Genomic DNA, 25,076 nt, shown 5'->3' with positions numbered 1-25,076 from the left:
ACAAATATACGTCACACGAATACATTTTAAAACGTATTTGTACATCTAATATTACTCATTATTTCATTGTCTGTAAGCACTTATCTAGTCCAGGAATCACTGGGCGAAACGCAGGACCACACCCTGGAGGGGACGCCAGTCCTTCACAAAGCGACACACACTCACACATTCACTCACACACTCACACCTACGGACACTTTTGAGTCTCCAGTCCACCTACCAGTGTGTTTTTGGAGCGTGGGAGGAAACCAGAGCACCCGGAGGAAACCCACGCAGACACAGGGAGAACACACCACACTCCTAACAGACTGTCACCCGGAGGAAACCCACACAGACACAGAGAGAACACACCACACTCCTCACAGACAGTCACCCGGAGGAAACCCACACAGACACAGGGAGAACACACCACACTCCTCACGAGCAGTCACCCGGAAGAAACCCACACAGACACAGGGAGAACACACCACACTCCTCACGGACAGTCACCCGGAGGAAACCCACGCAGACACAGGGAGAACACACCACACTCCTCACAGACAGTCACCCAGAGCGGGACTCGAACCCACAGCCTCCAGGACTCTGGAGCTGTGACAGAGACACTACCTGCTGTGCCTCTGTGCAGCCCTTACCTGATATAATTTTTTTAAAAGGCCTTGCTAATCCAGTTAATAAGGCTATAGCTTCTCTCACCTGAGCCAGTCAAAGTAATAATTGACCCTGCGTCATCAGTTCAGTAGAAAGAGCAAGAGGGACGCAAGAGGGAGGGTCTAAACCAGTGGTCAGTCTTGCAGTGTCCCAAAGCATTGGTCAAAAGAGAGATTCTGAGGTGTGGACGTTTTTCTGGAGAACGTTATTGTATCACTGTATTTTAACTGAATAACCACCTGCAGCAGAAAGCACAGACTTAATCCTGGAATAAGTGCAGGAGATGTATTTGAACCCTGACCGGATCAGAGCTTGTGGTTCTTGCCCAGCTGTCTTCAAAACTCCTGTAGTTTTCTGAGTGTAGCTCACACACAGAGGGAGACAGTCATGTTAATATTTCTGATCTCAGGATGGACAAGCTGATGGAGGGTCTGGAGTTTGAATCAGCATCATGCACACATCCCAAACATGCTTCGCTTCCCAAGTGTCTGGGCCCATGTTTAACCCGAATGGTAGTGCTTGTGTCGTAAGTGAGGACCACCTCATGTAACTGAGAACATCGATAAAGGACAAGAACAGCTGCAGATCAAAGGGCTTCGCTGTCAATGTGTTTGTTTTGTGGGTTTCTGTGGTCACTTCATCTTTTTTGCTTGAACGTGTATCACAGATTTCCTGCTTTTGTGAGTTGTTTTATTGTGTTGGAATATACACATCAGAGTCACTATAACATCCCCCAGACTTCAGCAATAAAACATGACTGAATATCTACAAGGATGTGGCTAATATATAACCGTCATTTCTCAGAGTTCCCGGCCGACGGAGCAGTTCTTCACAGCGCATTCAAGTTTTTCTTTTCCCTGTTTCTGACATTTGCTTTGCATCAAACTCTTGAAGAAATCTGTTGGCATTTTCTCCGACAGATAAGTTGTGGCACGCGGAACAAAAGCAAAACGTTTGGTAAAAAGCCGCAGCTGGATTACGATCTCCATAAAAAGCCTGGAAGGCTCTGGGAAGGAGCCGGAGCATTTGAATTGCAAATGGTTTTCCGAATGGAACAGTTCTTAATGGTTCAGAAAACCTTGCTCCGTCTCGACCTGAGCGCTGCCTCGCGGACATTCTGCACCATCGAGATTTCACTGAATTCACAATTAAGCAGAAAGGAAATAAATAAAGGCTGGAGTGCGTGGAGGCCAGGCGCAGGATGGGTTTGGAGTGAAAGATCTGGGCCTTTTTGTTTGGAAATGTTTAAACCTGGAAATGTTGATACTTCAGTAACAGTGCTGTAAACCTAAAGCTTTAGAAGTGCATTAATAGTGTGTTACACTGCCCTCATGATACCTGCCACAAGCCTGTGATGGCTCTTAAACAGGAATAAAGGTGTACACTCCACCAGCCCCTTAGTTACTCAGTTATTAGCAACATAATGATTAGAGAATAAACAATTAAACAGTAAAACTATAGTAAAACAGTGTCCGAAAGTTTGTAGGCACCTTAAAATTAGCATATTTTATATAAGTCTCAGTCAAATTCAAAATCATTTGTGTGTGTGTGTGTTGTCTGTCATTCAGTCTTTCTCTCCATTCACGTAAATAAAGTTGAGGCCAAATACACTCCCCTCATTTACATGAAGCTGTCAGACCCCTTTCATCCCGCTGTCGTTTGGTTCCCTCCATAAATCCCTCTCCTCCCCTTCGTCTCTTGACTGTAATTGTGCAGGAGCTCGCGCTCCGTCACGTCCCAAATGAGCAGAAGTGTTCAGACACAGTGACAGCGCCATACACCACAGCTGAGGAAGGAGACGGTGAGGATGGAGAGTCTCCTCAGACAAATGTTGGAGGGAAGATGCAGAGACAGACGCAAATATTTTGGAGCTTGTGCCTTGACTGTTACAAAATAAATAAGCTTCTGAAACAAAGGCAGGTTCCCAGACAAAGCCTGGATGAAGCTGAAAGACATACCCTTACATTAATACATAACAAAATAGCAATAGGTCTTCGCACTGTGATTTATTCACAAATCGGTAAAGTACCTTGACAGGTTTTATATGCCTGCTTTATCAGTAATTGCTAACTATCATCAGCGAATCCACTCCACCGCTCACTGTTGTCTCTGTGGTGTGCAGGACAGGAACCACACTACAGATACATTTCCCGAACGGAAATAAGACCTTGTTCCCTCAATGTCTCCATCCCACATCTCACGGGCCAAGAAAGCAGCCGACAGAAAACAACCAGAGCTTTTTATTGAAGGAAAAGAGTGTCGAGTAAATGACACCCGCGAGATGTTTATCAAAGTGAGAAGGTGAAGTGTGAACACCCAGCATTCACTTTCATCTTCCACTCCTCTCTGACATCGGAGCTGAGAGCTGAGAGGTGACACAACCCCAGTCTCTCTCTCTCTATCACACACACACACACACACACACAGATGCACTAACGATGGGTTTATCAGCGTGACATCTGTAAACATTATTTACACATGTCCTCAGTGAAAAAACTTGCATCTGCACAGCAATAAAATGACCACAGGACAGCGTTTGTAGGGGGTTGTGTTTTCTGTAAACCCTGATTGTTCAAGTGTTTTTACCCTTTCTGTCGCTCAGAAAGTGTTTAACCTCTGATGTGCTTTTAGACTAAATAAGGTCCTCACAAATATATGAAAACACACACAGGATTGCAACCGTGAGTGTTGCCTTCTTCACGTTCTGTCAAACGTAAACCATGACTTTTGTGGAAAATATTTTGTTTTATTTGTAAACATATTCACATCCAGGGCATTGTGCCACTAGTTTAAAGCCATCAAAATGGGTTTGAAATAAGAATAATAGCCATTTTGAGGCTTGATACGGCTGCACATGAGTCTAGGTCACCGTGCTCAATGCCAGGCTTGGACTAGAGGGGTGACTGTGTTCTCTGGAGTGAGTGAGCTCCATCCTTTGGGACGAGTTGGAGTAAAGTTTGTGATCCAGAACTAAACCTCTAACATCAGCACCGGAACTCACTGAGGTTTATGTGGCTGGAGACTGTCAAATCCTCACAACAATGTTCCAATATCTAGTGTAAAGCATACCCTGTAGAGACTGCAGTAAAGAGGAGCATACTTCTGATTACTGTCCGTTTCCTGAACTGCATACACACAGAGAACAAAGAGAAGCAGGCTTTCAGTCTCAGAGCATAATGATGTTGACACACTTTATAATGCGCACCCCCCCACACACACACAGGCTGCATTTAAAGGCAAACAGACGCCATTTCTCTTGTCTGACCCACATAGCGTCCACTCACCAGGTCTCTGTCCTATCAGAGCTCCATGCATCGCTGCATTTCTCCGTTTCCAGTTTTCCGCCGTTTTCCTGCAGTTTATTAATGTTTGGGCTCTTCCTCGCAGCGCTCGAGGCACTCAGCCGTGTTTATCATCCTCCACGACAACAAAGGACTTTTATTGTGTTAATAGGCCCTGACAAATCAAGTCTGTAAATGGGATTTTTATTATTACTTTCATTATCATCATCTTCACTCATCCACGTGAGGTATTTAAGCTCAGTGTTTCAGGCAGGAGACACACAACCTAGTGCTTTATTCCTAAATAATAATAATTATGAAAGTGACATGTTATGTGAAATAGAATTAAGTAGATATATATTTTACAGTATGTAAATCTTTTGTTTATTTAATTTCTAATTTCTGTTCTGAAATATCTATTCATACACAAAGATAAATACTTTAGAAGATTAAAATGCTCTTCACCTGAAAAAAGAAATAGAAATGAATGCATTAATATACAGAGCATATAACGCCTCTCATTGCTGGGGTCTCGGGTTCAAGTCCCATCTGGGTGGAGTTTCCATGTTCTCCCTGTGTCTGTGTGGGTTTCCTCCAGGGTCTTTGGTTTCCTCATGGAGGTGAGGTGAATCACACCCTGGACACTTTGAGTCCAATCCACCTACCAACATGTGTTTTTGGAGCACGGGAGGAAACTGGAGCTCCCGGAGGAAACCCACACAGACACAGGGAGAACACACCACACTTCTCACAGACAGTCACCCGGAGGAAACCCACTCAGACACAGAGAGAACACACCACACTCCTCACAGACAGTCACCCGGAGGAAACCCATACAGACACAGGGAGAACACACCACACTCCTCACAGACAGTCACCCGGAGGAAACCCACACAGACACGGGGAGAACACACCACACTCCTCACAGACAGTCACCCGGAGGAAACCCACTCAGACACAGAGAGAACACACCACACTCCTCACAGACAGTCACCCGGAGGAAACCCACACAGACACAGAGAGAACACACCACACTCCTCACAGACAGTCACCCGGAGGAAACCCACACAGACACGGGGAGAACACACCACACTCCTCACAGACAGTCACCCGGAGGAAACCCACTCAGACACAGAGAGAACACACCACACTCCTCACAGACAGTCACCCGGAGGAAACCCACGCAGACACAGAGAGAACACACCACACTCCTCACAGACAGTCACCCGGAGGAAACCCACGCAGACACAGAGAGAACACACCACACTCCTCACAGACAGTCACCCGGAGCGGGACTCGAACTGCCAACCTCCAGACACAGACACTACCTGCTGCACCACCGTGCCGCCCTTCAGTGTCAGTAATTAATTAAATACACATTGATCATGTAGTAAAACGACAAAAGCTAAGGGTGAATCCCATTAGGCCCAGGCCCCCACTGCTGCTCCACCAGGTGTGATGTGAGATCCAGATGCTGTGTGGATGAATGTGTTGTGACTGCAACAGCTGGATCCGTGTTGTTGGAAGCTGTGCAGATTCTCAGGTCAGTGACTCTGAGCACAGGCGTTTGGACTCTGCTTTTAACACTGCCAGAAATCAGAGAAACACACTCTTGGGGCGGACTTGAACACACACACTCTGAGTTTGGGGTTATCTTTGTGTCACAGAGTCAGGCAAGATCTCTTGCTTGTTTTAGAGTGGGATCATGTGTCGCGATCCAGCACCAAGTTTTAACTTGTAAGTCATCCCTAGATCTCTTTAAGAAATTCTGTCTCTGTGAGTTTTTTACGAGGAGTTATTACCAAATGTCTCAGTGATTTTAGTCCTGTCTGAAAGCACAGTGTTAGGCACTTTTACAGATTGCAGTCTGCTTTACCTTCTGGAGTGTGGATTCACGTAGAATTTTAGTTCCATCAAGCATGGCACCAGTAAGTCAGATCAGTCTAACTCACAGGGGACACAAACCTATTGATACATGGCCTCACAGACAGAAAGGTTGTTTGCTATTTGTTCAAATGGTTTTTAAAAACTCCAAACTGAACCTGCCGTTTTAGTCACTCCATCTGGTTTTCTAGCTGTGAGCTGTGGAAGTTATGGGTTACACACTGGGTTTTTTGGGGGTGACGGCAGTGGGACATCTCTGTTTAAAAGCAACATTTCAAATCAAATCAATCAAATCAGCCATAAATATTATAGACATCTCTTGGTAAACAACAATATTTCACCTCCCCGGGGGAAACTAATCCCTATCCAGGGCTTAATTGGTCATAAAAAGATTTCTTCAAATCAGAGGAAGCTGCTCGCGTCAAAAGCTGTGAAGCCGAACTGACCGATGGAGATGTGCTGCGCTCTCTGCTGTGATCTATATGTCAGAATTTATTTCATTTATTTATTTATCTATTTTGCGTAGGAGCTCGTCTCATCTCTGTTTACTCTCCGCCATCTGCCTTCAACAAATAACTTCAAGCCAGAGCCGAGGAGAGGGGGTGGGGAGGGTGAGGGGGTTGTAAATACTTAATCGGTGCAGAGTTGTCAATATTCAGCAGGTTTGGCTGGGATTTCCCTCGGCTCTCCCCCCTCTCCACTCGCTCCCCAGGCTCTCGGAGCTCCCATAATCCCACTCTCCCCTCTTCAGCTGCCAATCAAACTGCGAGGATAAGAAGTCTTTGGCTGCGGCAGATAGAGACGCAGGAAAACTTTGATGGTGCTCCCTCCAGAGCAAAGCAGCTATGACAAAGAAATGGAGGACTTGTGTTAAAAGAGATGGGACAGAAATACACTACGTGTCCAAAAGTTTGTAGACATCTGCTTCTGCAGATTTTCCTGTAAATGTTTGAGTGTGTAGTTTTAAACTGATTTGATCTCCATAGGTAAACATTAACCAATATAACAGGACATGCTTGAGCAGCTGCATATGAGCCAAAATTCTTCAACCCCAGTGCCAAGCGTAGGCTAGAGGCCCAGGGAAATCCCTCCAGTAATAGGCTGTGGAGCAGGGGGGCTGTGTTGTCAGGAATGAGAATTTATTATCTTTATCGCAAGTGTCTGGCATTTGCTTTTCTCTGACTATGTCCATTAAACTCAACACCTTTTGCCTGAGGACAGTAAATATTTGATTACGGCTCCGTTCCGAATGCTGGAACGCTCTTCATTAGCCATTACAACAATTGGCATTATTAGCGCAGTGGGTTAGTGTCTAATTCTCCTTGGACGGTGTCCAGATGCTAGTTGTGTGTAACAGGTAGCGGATGCACTGACACAATGGCGTCCGTGAGGATAATTGAGCTTTGGTGGCGATTAGCGGAACAGCGCTCAGGAATAACCACAGCAGCCGGCTGCTAGCCTCGCCTCGCCCCCTGTGGGTGGTCAGCGGGAGCGGGGGAGGGCTCGCTGAATCTGGCAGAGCAGCAAACATGATAAGGCAGCTGGATTAATTGGAGCCGAGGCCATTAGCCGCCTGGAATGCATTAACGCTGCTGCTGTGGAACAGCGTTCCTGCCCCTGGAGGATGAGTGGGAGCGCTTTCTGAGGACAAGACAACAGGGATCAGACCTCGCCGTGATTAGAACCTCTCACCTGTCACCACAACCTGCCTGGGACCGTACTCTCAGAGCTGCATACTGTCGTTTAATGCTGTCCATTAAGGACGATAAAGTGAATGTCCCAGTTCTCACTTTTCCAGCACTGAAGGCCATGAAGCATGTAGCATTACAGAAGCAGGTGTCAAGAATGTTGTTTTTATAACAAAACACAACACCGTATGCACAGTTCCTATGTGACTTATTATGACAAACTCACTTGTTCACTGCATGTGCTCCATTAAAGTGTGAATCTGGAGTCCACCAACCCTCACACTGTGAAACAAGATACAGGTCAGTTTATTGTGTGCGGCCTAAGTCTGAAAACCTGGGATAAAACGAGTCGTTCTGATTCTGCTCCGCTTCTGACGTCAAGAGACTTGAGAATAGTCCCGCCCCCTCATTTGAGTCTGTCCAATCACAGCGCTGGACCCGCGCTTAAAGACGAGGAAAAACTTAGCAAAACAGACACAACGAGCGCGGAGAAATAAGAGTAAAAATGGAGAAGAAAGAACCGAGTGAATACGACTAAAAACCAGAGCTTCTGCTCCTCGCTCCTCATTGCTGTGCGCTCAGGGTCGGAGTGAACAGCGAGCGGCTCATTATCATTTAAAGGAACAGGTGCTGAAAGCGGGCGTTCTGAACAGGGCTGTTTACACAGGGGGAGAACACTGCTGTGGGGCTCGTGGGGTTTGGACCAAAGCAGGTCACAGACGTTTCATTAAGAAACAGAACTGTGTTCCACTGTGGAGAAGAGGGGAGTATGGCATCTTTAAAGGGCCCATATTATGGGAAACTAGTGGAAAACTGTCCTCACTTTTGAGAAGTATTTTGAGTCATGTGTTAACTCCCCACTCCTTTCAGACAGTGTTTGAAAAGTAATCAATAATTGTGTTATGGCATTAAGCAAATTTACGCATATCACCGGATTTAAAGTACAGCAGTTAGCCCCGTGCACCAAGGCTGAAGTAATAAGGAGTGTTTCAGCACTGAGAAACACTGCAACCTGATTAATTTCGCAGGATAAACAGAGACTGGATAATTATCATATAAGCAAATTATGTCTCTCTTTTTTTTGGCAAATTAAACCATTTTAAGAGATTATAAATTAAATACGAGAGAAAGGGAGGATATGGACTCTTTAAATCTTAATCCCTGGTGAAATGTTTACTAATAAGACGGGCAGCTGTCCTGTGAAATTAAGGAGACATTCTGTGATGATGTCGCCGGAGTGTTTTATGAGAGAAAAGAAGGATGAGCAGAGCGTCATGAGCTGGAGGCTGCAGTGGGTAATTCTGGCTGCTTCTCTGTTGCAGTAATTAGACTTATGCCTCTGTGTTTGCTTCTGCTTTCTCTCTCTCTCTCTCTCTCTCTCTCTCTCTCTCTCTCTCTTGCTCTCTCTTTCTCTCTTTCTTGCTCTCTCTTTGTCTCTCTGTCTCTCTCTCTGTCGCGCTCTCTCTCTCTCTCTCCCTCTCTCTCTCTCTCTCTCTCTCTCCACATTCTCCAGATTTTCAGCTCATTTATTGATGTGTTTTTCAGCGTGGATCCACTCTCTCCTTCAATTTATGTTCTCTCTCTCTCCGCTGTCAAAACACGCTCTCTCTCTCCAGCCCTCGCCCATCAACTTTTATTGAATGAATTTTTCATTAACCGTCCCTACTTTTTTCTCTCCTCTGCTGTTCCTCACAGCACAGAATAAAAAGGGAGAGGGAGAGTTGGAAGGGTTTTGATGCTGCAGGATGTAGGAGTGAGTGATTAACATGTGGCGTGTGTGATCTGCTCGGTGAGGACTGAGGCTGATGGGGGACTGTGTTCTTCTGCTAAGTATCAGTCAGTTCTATATACACAGACATTTTAAAACTCTTTAGTTTTACACCACCTTTCATATATAAATGCATCTCAAAGTATTTTACAGGAATACTTTAAAACTAAAATTATATAATAAACAGTTTAACAGCAATTTAGAGCATGATTTAAATACAGTAGTGCACGTAAAACAAAAGTCACTATTAAAAAAACTTCCACAGAAAAGCTTTTGCACAGATTTATCTTTCAAAGATGATTACTCAAGTCTGGAGTGTCCCTGCACCTTAAGTGAGGAAGAGCACCTCTAAACGGTTAATCAGTTCTTTGGAAATCCAGTGCGAGCAAATGTTAACCTCCCTCAGGGGATAAACTTAGGAGAACATCTACTTGAGTCATTTCCAACCCCTGAGTGAGGAAAAGCACCGCTGTCACCTGAAGAATAGCAGCTGTTACTGAATAATAACAACCTCTAAGCTGCTGATCAAGCATTGGGATCTTATTTAGAAACTTCCAGTTTAGGTTTAAGACTTATTCTTAAATGTGACTTTTAACAGCCGCTGCTGATCTGAAAACATCCAGCACAACTCAACACTATGGGTCTGAAAGGACGTGGAGCTGACTGAACTTCTAAGACTGAACTTTCTTTGAGAAACTGAAGCTGAATGCTGTAATCAATACAGACTTTGATGCAGTAAACACTTTTAGCTTTAATCTTTATTTCTGTGTAATATTTATGTTTTTTCCAGATGCTGAAAGAGGAGTAACTTGTGTTTTAATCTTAAAGAAACCCACACACAGACCCCCCCCCCACACACACACACACGGAGTGATTATAATTAGTTCAGCGCAGTGATGATTTACACTGGTGTAAATGATCATTAATGTACAGAGGCTTGGAATAAATCTGCGTCACGTGAAAAAAAACATTATTATTGGTTCACTCATTAGCAATAATTGTATCTTCGTTTTATGTCTCACAGTAAAAAAAGCAACTCAAGACAAAGGATACTGGGCAGCAGGGAAAAGGACAGGCCACATCTTGGTGCCGAATCGATCAGAGCTTGTATTTCTTTACGTCAGATGATATAAAAATGTGGAGTAAAGGGACTGAATACCGATGGAGGGATGGAGGGATGGAGAGAGTGCATAAACGGCAGATAGAAGTGTAGAAGCGCCTCTGTGCCAGAGGTCTTTTCATAAAGCTGGATGTAGAGGGCCCATGAGTAACGATGTGCAAATTGCTGCTTCATTAGATTTTCAGCAGCGCTTAGAATGAGTGTGTCAGCATTTGGGCCTCTGCAGCTCCCAGCTGAGCAGGGGTGTGTGTGTGTGTGTGTGTGTAGGTGGGTGGGTGGCTCAGCAGTTGTGTTCAGTTAAGCTGATGTGGGCTAAAAGGCCACTCTGGAGCCTGTATCAGGGATTTTTTTTTTTTTTGTAACAAAAGGGGCTTTGGAATGAGTCCTGGTTGCTGTACCTATTAAAGCCAATCAGACGAGATACACCCCTCAGATTCCCGTTTTAAATTCACACTAAACCTATGGTGCAGTCGACTTACTTTAAAGGTGCAGTGTGTAAGATGTGGGGAGCTATATGAGCAGAAATATGTTTATAATCACTGTCACTATGGATTATTGTTTTCATCATTAGCTAAGGCTGAGCCCTTCAAATCTACACCGCTGGGATATTTCGCCCCATTTTTCTGCACTTTAATGTTTTAAAGCATCAGCTTGGAAAGGAATGGAGGGGTGAGGGAGGGGCATTCAGTTGGTTGTATCCTGCAAAATCATCACTAGATGTCACTGAATCGTACACTGCACATTTAACTAACCTGTGTTTTGCACTTGGACAATAATAATAAAAATAATAATAATAAATGAATATATTTTATTTAGCTAGGGGTTTTCAAGACACCCAAGGAAGGGATACAATTATATAACAAAAGATTAACAGAAATAATGTAAAAAAAATAATAATAGTATATTTAAAAATAAAACACAGTACATATAAAAATGTAAAAATGTTTTAAATATGAAAATTACAGTTCTGGCTCATCCAGGTTTACATTGAAATGCTTTTACATTCTCTTTAACTAAACCCTCATATGTATTTTTATACTGAAATATTATTATTTTCATTGTGAAATAACACCAGGGAACTACAGGGAACAAATGGCATGCTTCATACGCAGGCGTTCTCACATGGGCCACACCTTAAATGACAGCTCCATCAAACCTTGACCATTCAGACGACTCTTCAGACGATTTTCAAGTGGCCCAGTGCTGCCACAGCCATCCGTCAGTTAGAGGGTAAGGGACCCTAACTGTCCTCCATCACCCTGGGTCTGAAAATTGGATCTATGACCAGTGAGCGTCTTTGGCAAAAGTGTTTTTAATAATGAATTGTGGCTATTTGTAACAGTCAGTAAATTCAGCAGATTGTGTTATTTTTAACATTAACCTATACAGTAACCTTTGTCTTACTGGAATTCTGTGAAGCTGCTTTGTGACAACATCAGTTGTGAAAAGCGCTATATAATTAAATTTGATTTGATTTGATTTGATTTAAAGGCAACGTCTACGATTCTGGGGAAATGCAGTTCTCTCTGGTTTGTTTACATTCAGAAGCTCCATGACGTATAATGTGGAACAGTGTGTTTGAGGAGAAAAACGAGTGTTGTTTGTACCTGGCTGAATTTAGCTCATCTTTTAACCCAAACAGATCAGATCATCATTTTTTAAATGATTTAAAATATCAGTATTGTGATATTAGTGATATTCTGATGTGTTCATGTAATGAACATGTCACGTAGTTACCCATAATACAGCATACGTTCTCTACATGAGTCATTTAGCCACAGTGAAGTACAGTGGAAAGTGGTTTGCTCCAAAACCCGGAAGTGACTTGTGAAGAGGTATGGTTACAAAAATACAATAAACCATGGTGTTATGTTCGAAATGAAAGAAGCCTTTAGTATATATATATATAGTGTATTTCAGGCAGCGCGGTGGCGCAGCAGGTAGTGTCGCAGTCACACAGCTCCTGGAGGTTGTGGGTTCGATTCCCGCTCCGGGTGACTGTCTGTGAGGAGTTGGTGTGTTCTCCCCGTGTCCACGTGGGTTTTCTCCGGGTGCTCCGGTTTCGTCACACAGTCCAAAAACACAAATTGGTAGGTGGATAGGCGACTCAAAAAAGTGTCCGTAGGTGTGAGTGAATGTGTGTGTGTTGCCCTGTGAAGGACTGGCGCCCCCTCCAGGGTGTATTCCTGCCTTGTGTCCAATGATTCTAGGTAGGCTCTGGACCCACTGTGACCCTGAACTGGATAAGGGTTACAGATAATGAATGTATTTAAATTAATACTAATATAACATTTATTTTGTTGCAATAGCCTGATCTTGAAATAAATAAAAGTGTTTTTATCGTATCGCCAAAAATATCGCTATCGCCAAAATACCCTGAAGTATCATGATATAATTTTAGACCCATATCGCCCACCATATCACCCCTAGTCACTGGGCATTAGGCAGTTGACCCCTGTTTGATAATCTTAAATTGTATGTAAATTCAATGCACCACTTATTTGTTCCATCTTCAAATAACATAAATACTAACAGCAGCGCAACAGCGTCCACTGGAGCAGCGGGAATATATCACAGAGGTAGAATCTCCCTGTTATCAATAAGTGATTTGTATAATTAAAGGAATATTATTGTTACACCTCCTCCTTAATGGCTCCTTTAATCTCTCCAGGCCAGAGCTGTGTTCTCAGCCGCGAGGGCTTTTCCAGCATCAATCAAACTCAGTCCACATGCGTAACACACACCGCTCTGTTTGCATTTTAATTCATTTATGTTTTTCTCCAGTCACAGCCTATTAACTCTCTCTCTCTCTCTCTCTCTCTCTCTCTCTCTCTCTCATGCCTTCTCCTTCCCTCTTTCTTTCCCCTATGCCTCTCTTTGCTTTAATACCCTCTCTTTCTCTCTGTACCCCCTGCATCTTTCTCTTGTTCTTTATCTCTCTCTTTCATACACTCACACACACAATAAGGAATTATCGAGGCTTCAGTTTGGGGACTCTGTGTGTGCGGTTTTGGTTGTGTGTGTGTGTGTGTGTGTGCCTGCCCGTGTGTGTGTGTGTGTGTGTGGTCCGAAGGGAGAAGGAGAGGAAGTGAGATCCTGGTGAATATTAATGAGCTGTTTACTGTGAGAACAGTGGTGTTTTGTTTCTCAGAGCAGAACTACAGCAGACTGCTGATGGGATCTAATTGCACATCATCATCATCACCACGGAAAAATAGTATCAGGAAACTATGAGATACCTCCTGCCCTCTGGAGCCTTCCTCTCTCCTCTCTCCTTGCTCTACACTTGTGAGACGCTTTTCTGCTCGTCTGCAAATCTCTCTCTGACTCTCGCTGTAATGAACGCTGAACACTGGAGCAGCATCGACTCGTCGTAAACTAACGCTGATTCCCAAGGTCTGAGTCTCACTGTGGTGGCTTCTTGTCCTCACCTGTTAGTACCTGATGCTTGCTGTAAGAGAGGAGACCAGTCTGGGTGCGATGGAAGTCTACTGAGTGCTTGGGCTCCAGAGTGAAATCTGAAGGAACTGAGAGACACATACCAAAATACACCATTTTACAGCCTTTTAACCGTTATCTACTAAAACAGACACGGGATCTGACACAAACTGAGTATAGGACGTGTTAGCCATAAACACCTTCTGAGTTCCTGGGGCACCATCGTAAAGCTGTCTATGTTTGTCTAACAGACTGAGCTTTTCAGATGAGGTCTGTTTAGGAAGTGTGTGACCCTCCAAATGGTGTTTGAAGTGGTGTAATTCATCGTCAGCAAAATCAGTTCACAACATGCTCCTCCGTTAACATTTAGTGCTCACTTGATAGTATCCAGTGATCACCTGATAGTGCCTATGGCTCAGCTGTTAGTATCTGGTACTCACCTGATATCTAGTGCTCACCTGTTAGTTTCTGGTGCTAACTTTATGTTTTAATCCTGATGCTGCGTTCCTCTGGGTCCTGAGTGAATTCACGAAGACAGATGTCGGTGTAAACTACAGCAGGAGATGGATTAGTTCTGGGCTGATGTCTCTCTCTCTCTCTCTCTCTCTCTCTTTCTCACTCACTCACTCACTCACTCACTCACTCACTCACTAACCTACTCATGCACATTCTCCACTAGGGGCAGTATTCATTGTTTTTGCACCAGGGACACCGCATGTCCTTGTTTTTAACCTTGAACTCATAAGTCTGAGCTGATGTTAGAGAGTGATTAGGTTAGGGAACCAGACACAGGACCTGGGGGTTAGGGGGTGGAAGGGTATAACTCTCAGATGTAAATGTTTATCTTGGGAGAAATTAAGAAATGAACAGATGAAGAAGGAAGTCAGGCTGGGTGTAAGGGTGCAGTGTAAATAAGAGTCGGGATGTATGAAGCTGTTCAGCGAGAGCCCTGTTCACACTGCGAGTGTGTTCTCCATCAGGGGCAGGTGCTGTGTGAGTGGTTTATTCTTCCATGTACGGAGGCCCACGAGGGTCATAAGTTCGCAGCGCTCGGTGGTAGCTGGCAGACCCATGACATGGGAACCTCAGAACTCTGTGTGCGCTTAATTTACAGCCTCAAATCCAATATTAACTTTGACATTTTGCCTTTTTTTGGCTCTCTTCATCAACATTGGTTTTCATTTGGCTTTGGTGGCAACGGGGAAACCGAAGCCAGCGGAATTTTGTTTTTGCTCTTCTCGGTTGAAGCCGGTCCAAAGGCAGTGGGCCTGTGTTGTGCGCTGGGATCCTGTGCCACCCTCTGCCTCGGCGATGGCAGACATCCCGCTCTGTCGGAGAAACGCCAACGCTTCAACTGCTGGAGCGAAATTAAATGAGAAACAGCTACATCTGGAGTCACTGGGGCTTTGTGCAATGCTCTGACATTTAAAAACTGCCTTTTGAAGGATTTCTGGACCCTATTCATTCAGATCCTTTGTGTTTTATGGTCAGTATTTTATAGTATTTTGCTTTTCTCTCATCATTTTTAACATAAATTGACCTTGGTTCTAAGAAAGGCATTATATGAAAAAAAGCTGTTATTAAAAATCACTGAACTCCAAAAGACTATCACGCCTTTAATCTACTAAAAGTCTTTTGTCATTATCAGTTTCGGTAAATTAAATTACTTTACCTGCTATTTCCATATGTAAGGGTTTTCAGTGAGAACACTGTTCCGGAGGAACCGTAAATTATATGAGTCAAGTCTCACGTCTTTAGACAAAATACAGCACCAGTCAAAAGTTTGGACACACCCTCTCTGCGCAATTGGTGCAATAGGGCTGTTCACTGTAGAGAACAGTGTACCAGCCCCTACCTCTGCACAACACAAGTTACAGTCTCAAACACATTAAGGAGGGAGCGGTTCTACAAATTAACTCTCGACGAGGCCACAGCTGTTCACTGAAAACCGTTCCAGGTGACGACCTCATGAAGCTGACTGAGAGAACAAAGAGTGTGTGCAAAGCTGTCATCAAAGCAACATGCGGCTACTGTGAAGAATCTAAAGTATAAAACATGTTCTGGTTTGTTTAACACTTTGTTGTTCACTACATAATTCCATATGTGTTCCTTCATAGTTTTAATGTCTTCCACATTCATTTACAACATAGAAAATAATAAAAAAAAAAAAGAAAAACCATTGAATGAGAAGATGTCCAAACTTTTGACTGGTGTTGTACATTCACAACATGTGGAAAACGGCCCAAAAAAAAGGAAACCCTCCCTGACAAACATCTGATTTGTAATTTCTTGTTAAACCTGTGAAAACTGTTGGGAACTTGCCTCTGACTAAGAACATAAAGCTAAATCATAGCTGTAACTGGCTGTAGTTTAGATAAGGAATAACTCCACTGTGCTCAGTGTCTCTCTCCATTACCAATGCCCTTAATGAGTGAATCACACTCTGTCGCGCTGTTGCTGTAAATGTAGACGAGTTGTTAATTGTCCAGCGTGCTGTAATAAAGGTTTAAAGCGTGATCCTGAGCTGGACGTGGCCCTGGACGCTGAGGTTTGTTCTTTGCAGCGCGGCTGGAGCACGTTCGGAGCGAAAGGGGGGCAATGATTTAATCAATTAAAGCTGTAATGGATTTAGGGGCGAGCAAAGCGGCGACAATCATTCTGGAGATGTGGGGCGAGTTATTCTTTGGGGTGATTTATAAAAATAATGTAGTGCGGCGCATGCTGAAGATCATTTAATAAAGCGCTACGCAGAGTGAGGACAGCTAAATTATAGATGACACCCCTCCAGCACGCTCTCACTCCCTCCCTCCCTCACACTCTCTCTCTCTCTCTCTCTCTCTCATTCCTCTCTATTTGTCTCCTTTCTGTATTTCTTCTCTCTCTCTCTCTCTTTCTGTCAATCTGTCTCTGACTTTCTTCCTCTCCCTCTCTCCTGAGACGCACATAAATACATACAAACACAGACTGTGTCCAGACCACCCACTCCCTCTCTCTTCACACGTTTCCTTTTCTCTCCTGCCATATGCACTTGTGTATAAACACAGACATGGAATATCAGTCAGAAGTCTGGACACATCAACGAGGATGAGGAGTGGTCGAGAGGCCTGTACTGAGAAAGGAAACAGACACAAAAGAATAAATCACAACAAAGCCCAGACCTCTGCATCACTGAATTAAGAAACCAACTCCTGAGACTGAACTTTGGACGTGTAGAAAAATGGCCCATCACTACTGATCATTAATAATCATCAAAGGTGACTTAATTCATCCTCGGCAAGGGCCGAGCAGAACATCTGTCTTCCTCGCCGCCATTGAGACAGGAAGTGTGATTCTGACGTGAGCTGCATGTCCTCTGAGACTGGAATCAAACGTGGACTTCTGAAGCGTCCGTTCGGGTCTCAGCTCTCAGCTCTCTGACGACTGCATAATTCACTCATCTATAATTAAGCATTAAACTTCATTGAAGGGTGAGATGGAAAAAAAAAAAACTGAGCTCTGCCCTTGGATGTGAGGAGCAGGAGGGAGATAGTGGAATGCTAATGCAGTCGGCTCAGGGTTGCCCCGAGGCCCAGAGGCTCTGATAGATGTTTAAATAATTAGGAGCTACAAACAAATATGGAGCAAGCCAGCGAGGAGGAGGAGGAGGAAGGCCTTCGCCATGTTTCAGGATCAGGAGGGACTTAAAAGCCCTCTCGCTCCAACAGTGGCATGAATGTCGGGATGAACCCGGCTTTAATGAGCCTCTCTGACTGAGAAGCTCGCTCTTGTCTGGCTGGTATTTATTTATATTTTTTTTCAGACACCTAAAGCCTGAGGCTTGTTCACCTCCAGATTCCCCCCATCAAGAGGGCCACCCGGCCGTGGCTATCGGCCACATTGATCTGAGATTATGGTATCAGTACAAATAAGGGCAGAAAAATCACCAGTCGATGAGAAAATGCTTCTCAAACTGTCAATTCGGCGTGCCGCAAGGCTCCGTAAGGGGCCCGCTTTTGTTTCATCATGACCTCCGATTATCTCAGAGGAGAGTGTCTTCACCGCCACTTTATCTGCTTCTTTAGACCATTATATTGCATTTTCTCTGCTGCTGTCAAAGGCCATGTGTGAGTGCAGTGCCTCCGTGTGTTTCTCTCACTGCTTTTCATATCTCACTTCTGCACTGGCCTGGAAAATTGCTTCATTACGAAACATTGCATATTTATGCAGTAAATAGGCCTAATATTGTTGTGTTATTTATTTATTGGAATTCTTAATGAATGCTTGGAGCCATTTGGTTTGTGTAATGACAGCATGAAGGTTCTCTCAGCGCTCTGAGAAGGCTTCAGTTAAAACAGACAAAATGATCTTTAACTGGGAAGCTAGCATCACTTTGCAGATTCACTGCTTACTTACAGTGAATATGTGCTTTGACAGCACTCAGAAATTATCACGTCTGGTATATCTGTGTGTGTGTGTGTGTGTGTGTGTGTGTGTGACAGAGAGAGGGAGAGTTTGCTATGCCATGAAATATTCACGCATGAGTGTCTCTTCTGACATGTAGTTCCACGTCTTACACCACAAACTGTCTTGCAGTTAAACATAGAGCCCCTTCTTTGGCTTTTAGCCATTTTCACTCAGTTCTTTTTCTTCTCCGTTCTCGTTTTCTCCATTTTTTCTGTGTTTTTATTTATTTCTCCGCACTCATTGTGTCTGTTTGCTGTGTTTAACATCCTCTTTGTGCTCTTACATAAACGCAGGTCCAGCGCTGTGATTGGACAGACTCAGACGAGGGGGTGGGGCGACTCTAAAGTCTCTGCAATTGATGTCAGAATCAGAACGGCTCGTTTTAGCCCATTTTCTGACTTAGGCAGCTCACAGAAAACTTACTGGGTGTCTTGTTTCGCAGTGGGTGGGTTGGTGGGTCTGTCAATGTGTACATGCACTGAATAATTTCATAGCATGTCTACTTTTGCACTTGTCCATCCTGGTAATGGAAGCTATTGGTGAATCTCGTAGATATTCTCAGTGCCAGATACTTATCATTAAAATGTGAAAACCAATCTTGATTTTAGAGAAGCTGTTGGAATATGTTCTTCTTTTCCCTGTAGTTCTACAGCAGTAAAATGTTGGTTTAATTTTCCCAGATTTTGTCGTCCCAGCGGGCCAGAGTTAGCCCTGAGTGTGTATCTCCTTCAGGCTCTCTCTCTCTCTCTCTCTCTCTCTCTCTCTCTCTCTCTCTCTCTCTCTCTCTCTCTCTCTCTCACTCTCTCTCTCTCTCTCTCTCTGTGTGTGTGTGTGTGTGTGTGTGGAAGTTTATTCCCACTGCTCCGCTCTGCTGCCGGTTTGGGGACGAGGTTGTTAATTATGAATGATGTTACTTTATTTACTCATTGTGGCTCTGTGTGTGCTGTGGATCTTTATAATCGGCTACGTGTGCTTTGATTAATGTTTCTCCTCACCGTGCCGGGATAACAAATCAAGTGTGGTAGTTAAAAGGATAACCAGGACCTAAAGGAGAGGCAGGTTACACCACAGATACAGTGAATCAAAACAAAGACTTTGGCAGGTTGCTGCACAGTGATCAGAAATACAGTGTTCAGTGTTTATTTACATCATCAAAATGAGGATTACTAATTACTGTTAGCCCTGTGAAGGACTGGCGCCCCCTCCAGGGTGTATTCCCCGCCTTGCGCCCAATGATTCCAGGTAGGCTCTGGACCCACCGCGACCCTGAATTGGATAAGCGGTTACAGATAATGAATGAATGAATGAATGAATAATTACTGTTATTAGTTGTAATTCTGGGCGTCACGGTGGCGCAGCAGGTAGCATCTCTGTCACAGCTCCAGGGTCCTGGAGGTTGTGGGTTCGAGTCCTGCTCCGGGTGACTGTCTGTGAGGAGTGTGATGTGTTCTCTCTGTGTCTGCGTGGGTTTCCTCCAGGTGACTGTCTGTGTGGTGTGTTCTCTCTGTGTCTGCGTGGGTTTCCTCCAGGTGACTGTCTGTGAGGAGTGTGGTGTGTTCTCCCTGTGTCTGCGTGGGTTTCCTCCAGGTGACTGTCTGTGAGGAGTGTGGTGTGTTCTCTCTGTGTCTGCGTGGGTTTTCTCCGGGTGACTGTCTGTGAGGAGTGTGGTGTTTTCTCCCATGTTTATGTGGGTTTCCTCCAAGTGACTGTCTGTGAGGAGTGTGGTGTGTTCTCCCTGTGTCTGCGTGGGTTTCCTCCGGGTGACTGTCTGTGAGGAGTGTGATGTGTTCTCCCTGTGTCTGCATGGGTTTCCTCCGGGTGACTGTCTGTGAGGAGTGTGGTGTGTTCTCCCTGTGTCTGCGTGGGTTTCCTCCGGGTGCTCCGGTTTCCAAAAACACACGTTGGTAGGTGGATTTGAGACTCAAAAGTGTTGGTAGGTGTGAGTGAATGTGTGTGTGTTATTCGCCCTATGAAGGACTGGCAACCCCTCCAGTGTGTGTTCCTGCCTTGCACCCAGTGATTCCGTGTAGGCCCGGACCCTGAACTGAATAAGGGTTACAGACAACGAATGAATGTAATTCTTATTCTGGAGAGTTCCCAGGTGCCCTACCGCTCAGAAGCCAGAGGACGTCTGGTTCCTATCTTGACCGCTGTAAACAATTTTGACTTAAGTTTTTCTAGAAAGCAGCATTTAACATCAACCAAACTTTCCAAACCCTTTAATTATCCAGAACACTCTAGAGAAACTGCCCCTCGAGACAAGAGCAATGGATAAAAAGATCTTAAATTGACATGTATTTTGTCATCCAAAATCCTTTTTTTTCCCAAAGAGATGAAGCTCTTTGTTTGGAGAGAGACAGAGCAGTATTTTTTAGCCCACTCTGAGGATTGTAACTCTGTCAGTGGATGAATGGTGAGCTGGTTCAAGGGTCAGAGATCAGCCGTCAAGGCCAAGGTGAACAATAGCGTCCCCCGATAAGAGGAGAGAGACAGAGGCTTTGTTCCTGTCTCGCTCTTTCTGCGGCCCATAATTCTCCTCAGGTGTCATGTGCTGTCAGCCAAAGGTCAGTCCCATTACGGGAGGAAAGATGAGCCTCGAATGACCTTCGCCTGCTGGGTTTCATGTGAGCGCCGCTATTTACATGGACAGTGTTCTCAGAGCAAACAGCTAAGAAGCACCAGCCCTTCATTACCGTACAGCTTATCCATTACAGACAAATACGGGCTCCAAACACAGTCACGGCTACACACTCCTCATCACAGGCTGCAGCAGAAGGCACTGGTTTTCACTGAGTGATCAAAAAAGTTCTGACCAATCACAGAGCCACTTTTCATTACTGAAAATGATGTAAGTGTAGTTCCTAACCAGTCAGGGGAAGGACAATAAAAATAACCAATAACAAATATAACACAATATAATTATTTAAGCTTTTAATTTGCTAAAAAGGTTTGATGACACATATTTATGAAAAAAGCCAGTTATCCTCAAGTTTTTCAAAATAAGAGTTTGTCCTCAGTCTATAAAGAAAAAAGCAGATACTAAATTTGTTGTTTATGTGAGATCACAAGCAGCCACACACATAAATCTGTATATATGTGTGTGTGTGTGTGTGTGTGTGTGTGTGTGTGTGTGTGTGTGAAATCGTAAGGAAAAATGTCCTTATTTCAGGCCAGAGACACACAGTAAATTCACTCTATTTCTCAGCATTCTTCCTCGGTTCCTCAGAAAGAGAAACGCATTGATTTCTGCAGGATGTCGCACACGCGGTGAATATGAGATTTCCTTCGTTTGCAGATCCTCTGTGTTTGTTTTTTGGCCTGTTGTAAACACTTATAACAGTCCTGGCCTGGTGGCTGGGCTCTGGTGGAGAATCCTCTGGAGATATTTATTTGGACGCCTCCAGCTCTGGCAGAGCTTCTGCTGGAACAAAATCCACACACACACACATACAGTGCAGCCAGATCAGGGCCTCATACACTCACAAGCACACACAGGGCACAGGAGCATGAAGGGGTGATCTCAATATGCTGCCAAACTATCTCTCTCTCTCTCTCTCTCTCTCTCTCTCTCTCTCTCTCTCTCTCTCTCTTTCTCTTTCTCTCTCTCTCTCTCTCTCTCTCTCTAAATGAATGCAGTACTGGTGTGTTTTTGTTGATTTTCACTGTAGAAATATGTGAACACTTCCTCGACAGCAAACAAAATTCAGCACAATCCAATCCCGAATTACACATATATAAAATATAAAATAGTGAAGTGACATGTTTTGTTGATGTTCTGAGTGAAAACATTAACACATCCTCCACAGTAGTGTTCCCCTGTGGTTCAGTGCGGCGAGACAAATGAGTGAGGTGCATAATGCACGTCACTGTTAATAATTCCACAGTAAAAGCCTTTTTTTTCACTTTATTTTGTTCAATAAGTAGCTGCAGTTTTGTATGAAATACTGTTTAAAATAAATTTCAGTTTGTAAACAAAAGACATGTCTGAGATTTTCAGGAGTGAGGGGGTGGGGGGCATGAAATATTCTCATCTACAAAATGGGGGCACTGCTGAAAATCTTTCTACTACTGAAAAAGCACTGCTCTACGGGAACTTACATACGCCATATTTCTGTAAAGTTACAATATATATTTATTGTGTGGCATGATCTCATTCCCCAAAGCATCGCTCTCTCTCTCTCTCTCTCTCTCTCTCTCTCTCTCTCTCTCTCTCTCTCTCTCTCTCTCTCTCTCGTCCAGTCAGAATCACTCTCTTTATTATTCTGTCTGACTGGAGTTCTTTCATTTCCCTCCTCCCTGAGACCAAAGCAGTATCAGGTCAGCGTTCTCCGCGAGAGACGGCGCATTTCCCTGTCGCAACATAATCACTAACAAAGTGTGGACATAAAGCAGCCCAATCTGACCTTTGGGAGGGGATTTAATTTGGCTCCCTGCAGCACGTTTGACTCTGGTGTAGCTGTGGATGGACGAGGAGCAGAGCTTTATTGGATTAGAGAGCTCTGGCCTTTCGCAGAGTGATAAATAATAGCGAGCTCTGGTGGAGAACAGTGAGACGGTGTGGAGTAATAACTGCGTGGGTGGAGAAGTGAGCTGCCAGCGTCTCTAGCTTTTTCTGGGCCATACATCACCGACTTACCTCTGAATTCCCACTGAATTCTCACTTAGCAGGACTTCAGCAATATCCTCGGCCCACCGTGACACATGCTATATGTATTAGCACAGATATTTTTCACTGAGAACATCAAATACAACGTAGTGAGCCCCCAGCTCCTTCAAAGCAAGCTTCCTCCAGTTCTGAGAACCTTACAGCTCTGTCGAATGGATCCCTGACCTACTGCACCCTTTAACTCTCTGCTGTGAAGCGAGCCGGTGTGTGGAGTTTGATAAAACAGATCAAACTTCATTCTAAATTCTCTCTGAAATAACTGAGACTTCTGAGATTTTGCAGTTTCAAAAGTGATGAAGGATGTTTGCAGGAGCAACATAGAATGCTCTTTATTCACATAGGACTCTGACTTCTGGTTATACCATGAATATAATGATTAATCGATGATTTATTGGCAATCGTTTTTAGAAATTATTGAGTTAAGTTACTGAAAAACTACAAAAGCAGACTTTGAAAACATATTTAATAAAATTATTATAAAAATACATAGAAACATGCTTTTGGCTTCTGTTGATGCCTTTGTTTGCAGTGTTTTTTTTTATTAAACCTCAGGGAGAAGGCCATTAGCAATTAGCATTAGCCTTAAACATGGTCAGATATTTTTAGCTGGTTAATGGCAAACGGACTTTGAGGTCACTGCTTGTGCTCTGTTTTGACCTTAAGTGTGTGTGGTGTTAGTTCTTGTGAATAATGTTGTTGTTGTTGTTGTTGTGTGTGTGTGTGTGTTTGTGTGTGTGTTTCCAGCCTCCCTGGTCCCCCTCCTCGTGGCAGCGACCCCACTGGTCACTCGAGTGGAGCTTCAGGGAGCTCCAGCGAATCAGAAAGCAGCTCAGAGTCCGACTCAGACAGCGAGAGCAGCTCCAGTGACAGCGAGGGTAACCGAGCGTCCCGCACCGCCACGCCAGAGGTACATGCTTCCAGTGTTTTTATTATATATATTTCTTTATTTTATTATTATTGCTATAATACACACTCTAATGTATCATTTCAGTTTTTGATAGAGTTCAACAATAATTCTAAACTGGTTATTAGTGTCTTTTTATAGCTGAGATTGAATATATATGGTGAATTAAGTGAAGAATAATCACACAAATTCCTTCACACGGTAAACACGGACAGCTCCTGTACACGTGGGTCTCAAACAAGCCTAATTCCTACAGCACACATTCACCACTCCTCCATAAAGCCATCCTGCAGATCATCAGTTATTTCCATTTTTCTGTGGTAAAATATTTACATCTGACTGTCGATTTGCTTCCGATGTTTTGACCAAATAAATGTAGTAGACTGAAGGTGAAGACTCTCTTGAAGCGAATGTAAAAAAGACCAAGAGCAGAGTCTGCGTGAGAGGGAGCAGGATGTCTGAAAAGATCCTAAAAGCTTAATTGGCGGCTTTAAAGTTTCCCCACAGTGGTGTGCCCTGGGCTCCCTGAGTGCATTCAACGAAAGTAAACAGCCTCATTCTCATCAGTCCTTCACCCCGTAGCCGTGTGCACTCCTCCACTCGATAGCCAATGGGAATCTATATCTCCACACACACGCGCTGCTTTCGCTTTCTTTTCAGGTCTGTAGTCCACAGCCCTGACATTTTAACGGGAAAGCTCCAGGAGGTCCATAAAATCTGGACATGTGCGATTGTTAATTCATCATTTCTGCTTGTGTCCTCTTCCAATTTTGCAGTTTGTATTGGCATAAGGCTACTTCTGAAGGACGAGAGGAAAGTGTGGCTTCTAAATGTGAAATAGTGTGGAAGATTAGCCCTTTTTTTTTTCCCTGGAAAGGTAAGTCCAGATCAGATGGAGTGTGTAGCATCTTTCAACCCCGGTGGTTTTAATGGTTAATTTGGAAGGTTGCTCATTTCCGTGGCTTCCTTTTCCAAATGATTTGCTGTCATTTAGGAGATCGCTGGAGACAGCCTTTATGGTTCGGTGTGAAAGATTTATAAATGTCTCCGAGCAGAACAGTACAAAACAAACGATGTGAGATAATACGGCTGATGAAAACATCTTCCTGCGCGGTCAGGGCTGAGAGCACCGTCGAGCTTCTCTGCCGTTCAGGAGTTTTATGACTTCCTCTTTTAATAGCCTCTTTATCTTCACACCAACTCATCGGCCTGTGAAAGTCATATGACTTTATCAGC

General features: G+C 44.1%; 1 protein-coding gene across 1 annotated transcript in view; it reads left to right on the top strand.

The window, feature by feature from the left end:
• aff2 (AF4/FMR2 family, member 2) overlaps positions 1-25,076 on the top strand; it is a 207,161-nt gene that overhangs the window by 160,204 nt on the left and 21,881 nt on the right. Inside the window, exon 10 of the mRNA XM_066649004.1 lies at positions 23,681-23,843. Coding sequence (XP_066505101.1) covers positions 23,681-23,843 — 163 coding nt within the window. The remainder of the gene's footprint in view (positions 1-23,680; positions 23,844-25,076) is intronic.

Source organism: Hoplias malabaricus, chromosome 17 (genome assembly GCF_029633855.1).
Source record: "Hoplias malabaricus isolate fHopMal1 chromosome 17, fHopMal1.hap1, whole genome shotgun sequence".
In the NCBI taxonomy this organism is placed as follows: domain Eukaryota; kingdom Metazoa; phylum Chordata; class Actinopteri; order Characiformes; family Erythrinidae; genus Hoplias; species Hoplias malabaricus.
Note: the sequence above shows the minus strand (reverse complement) of the source record. Positions and strands in the feature narration are given on the sequence as shown.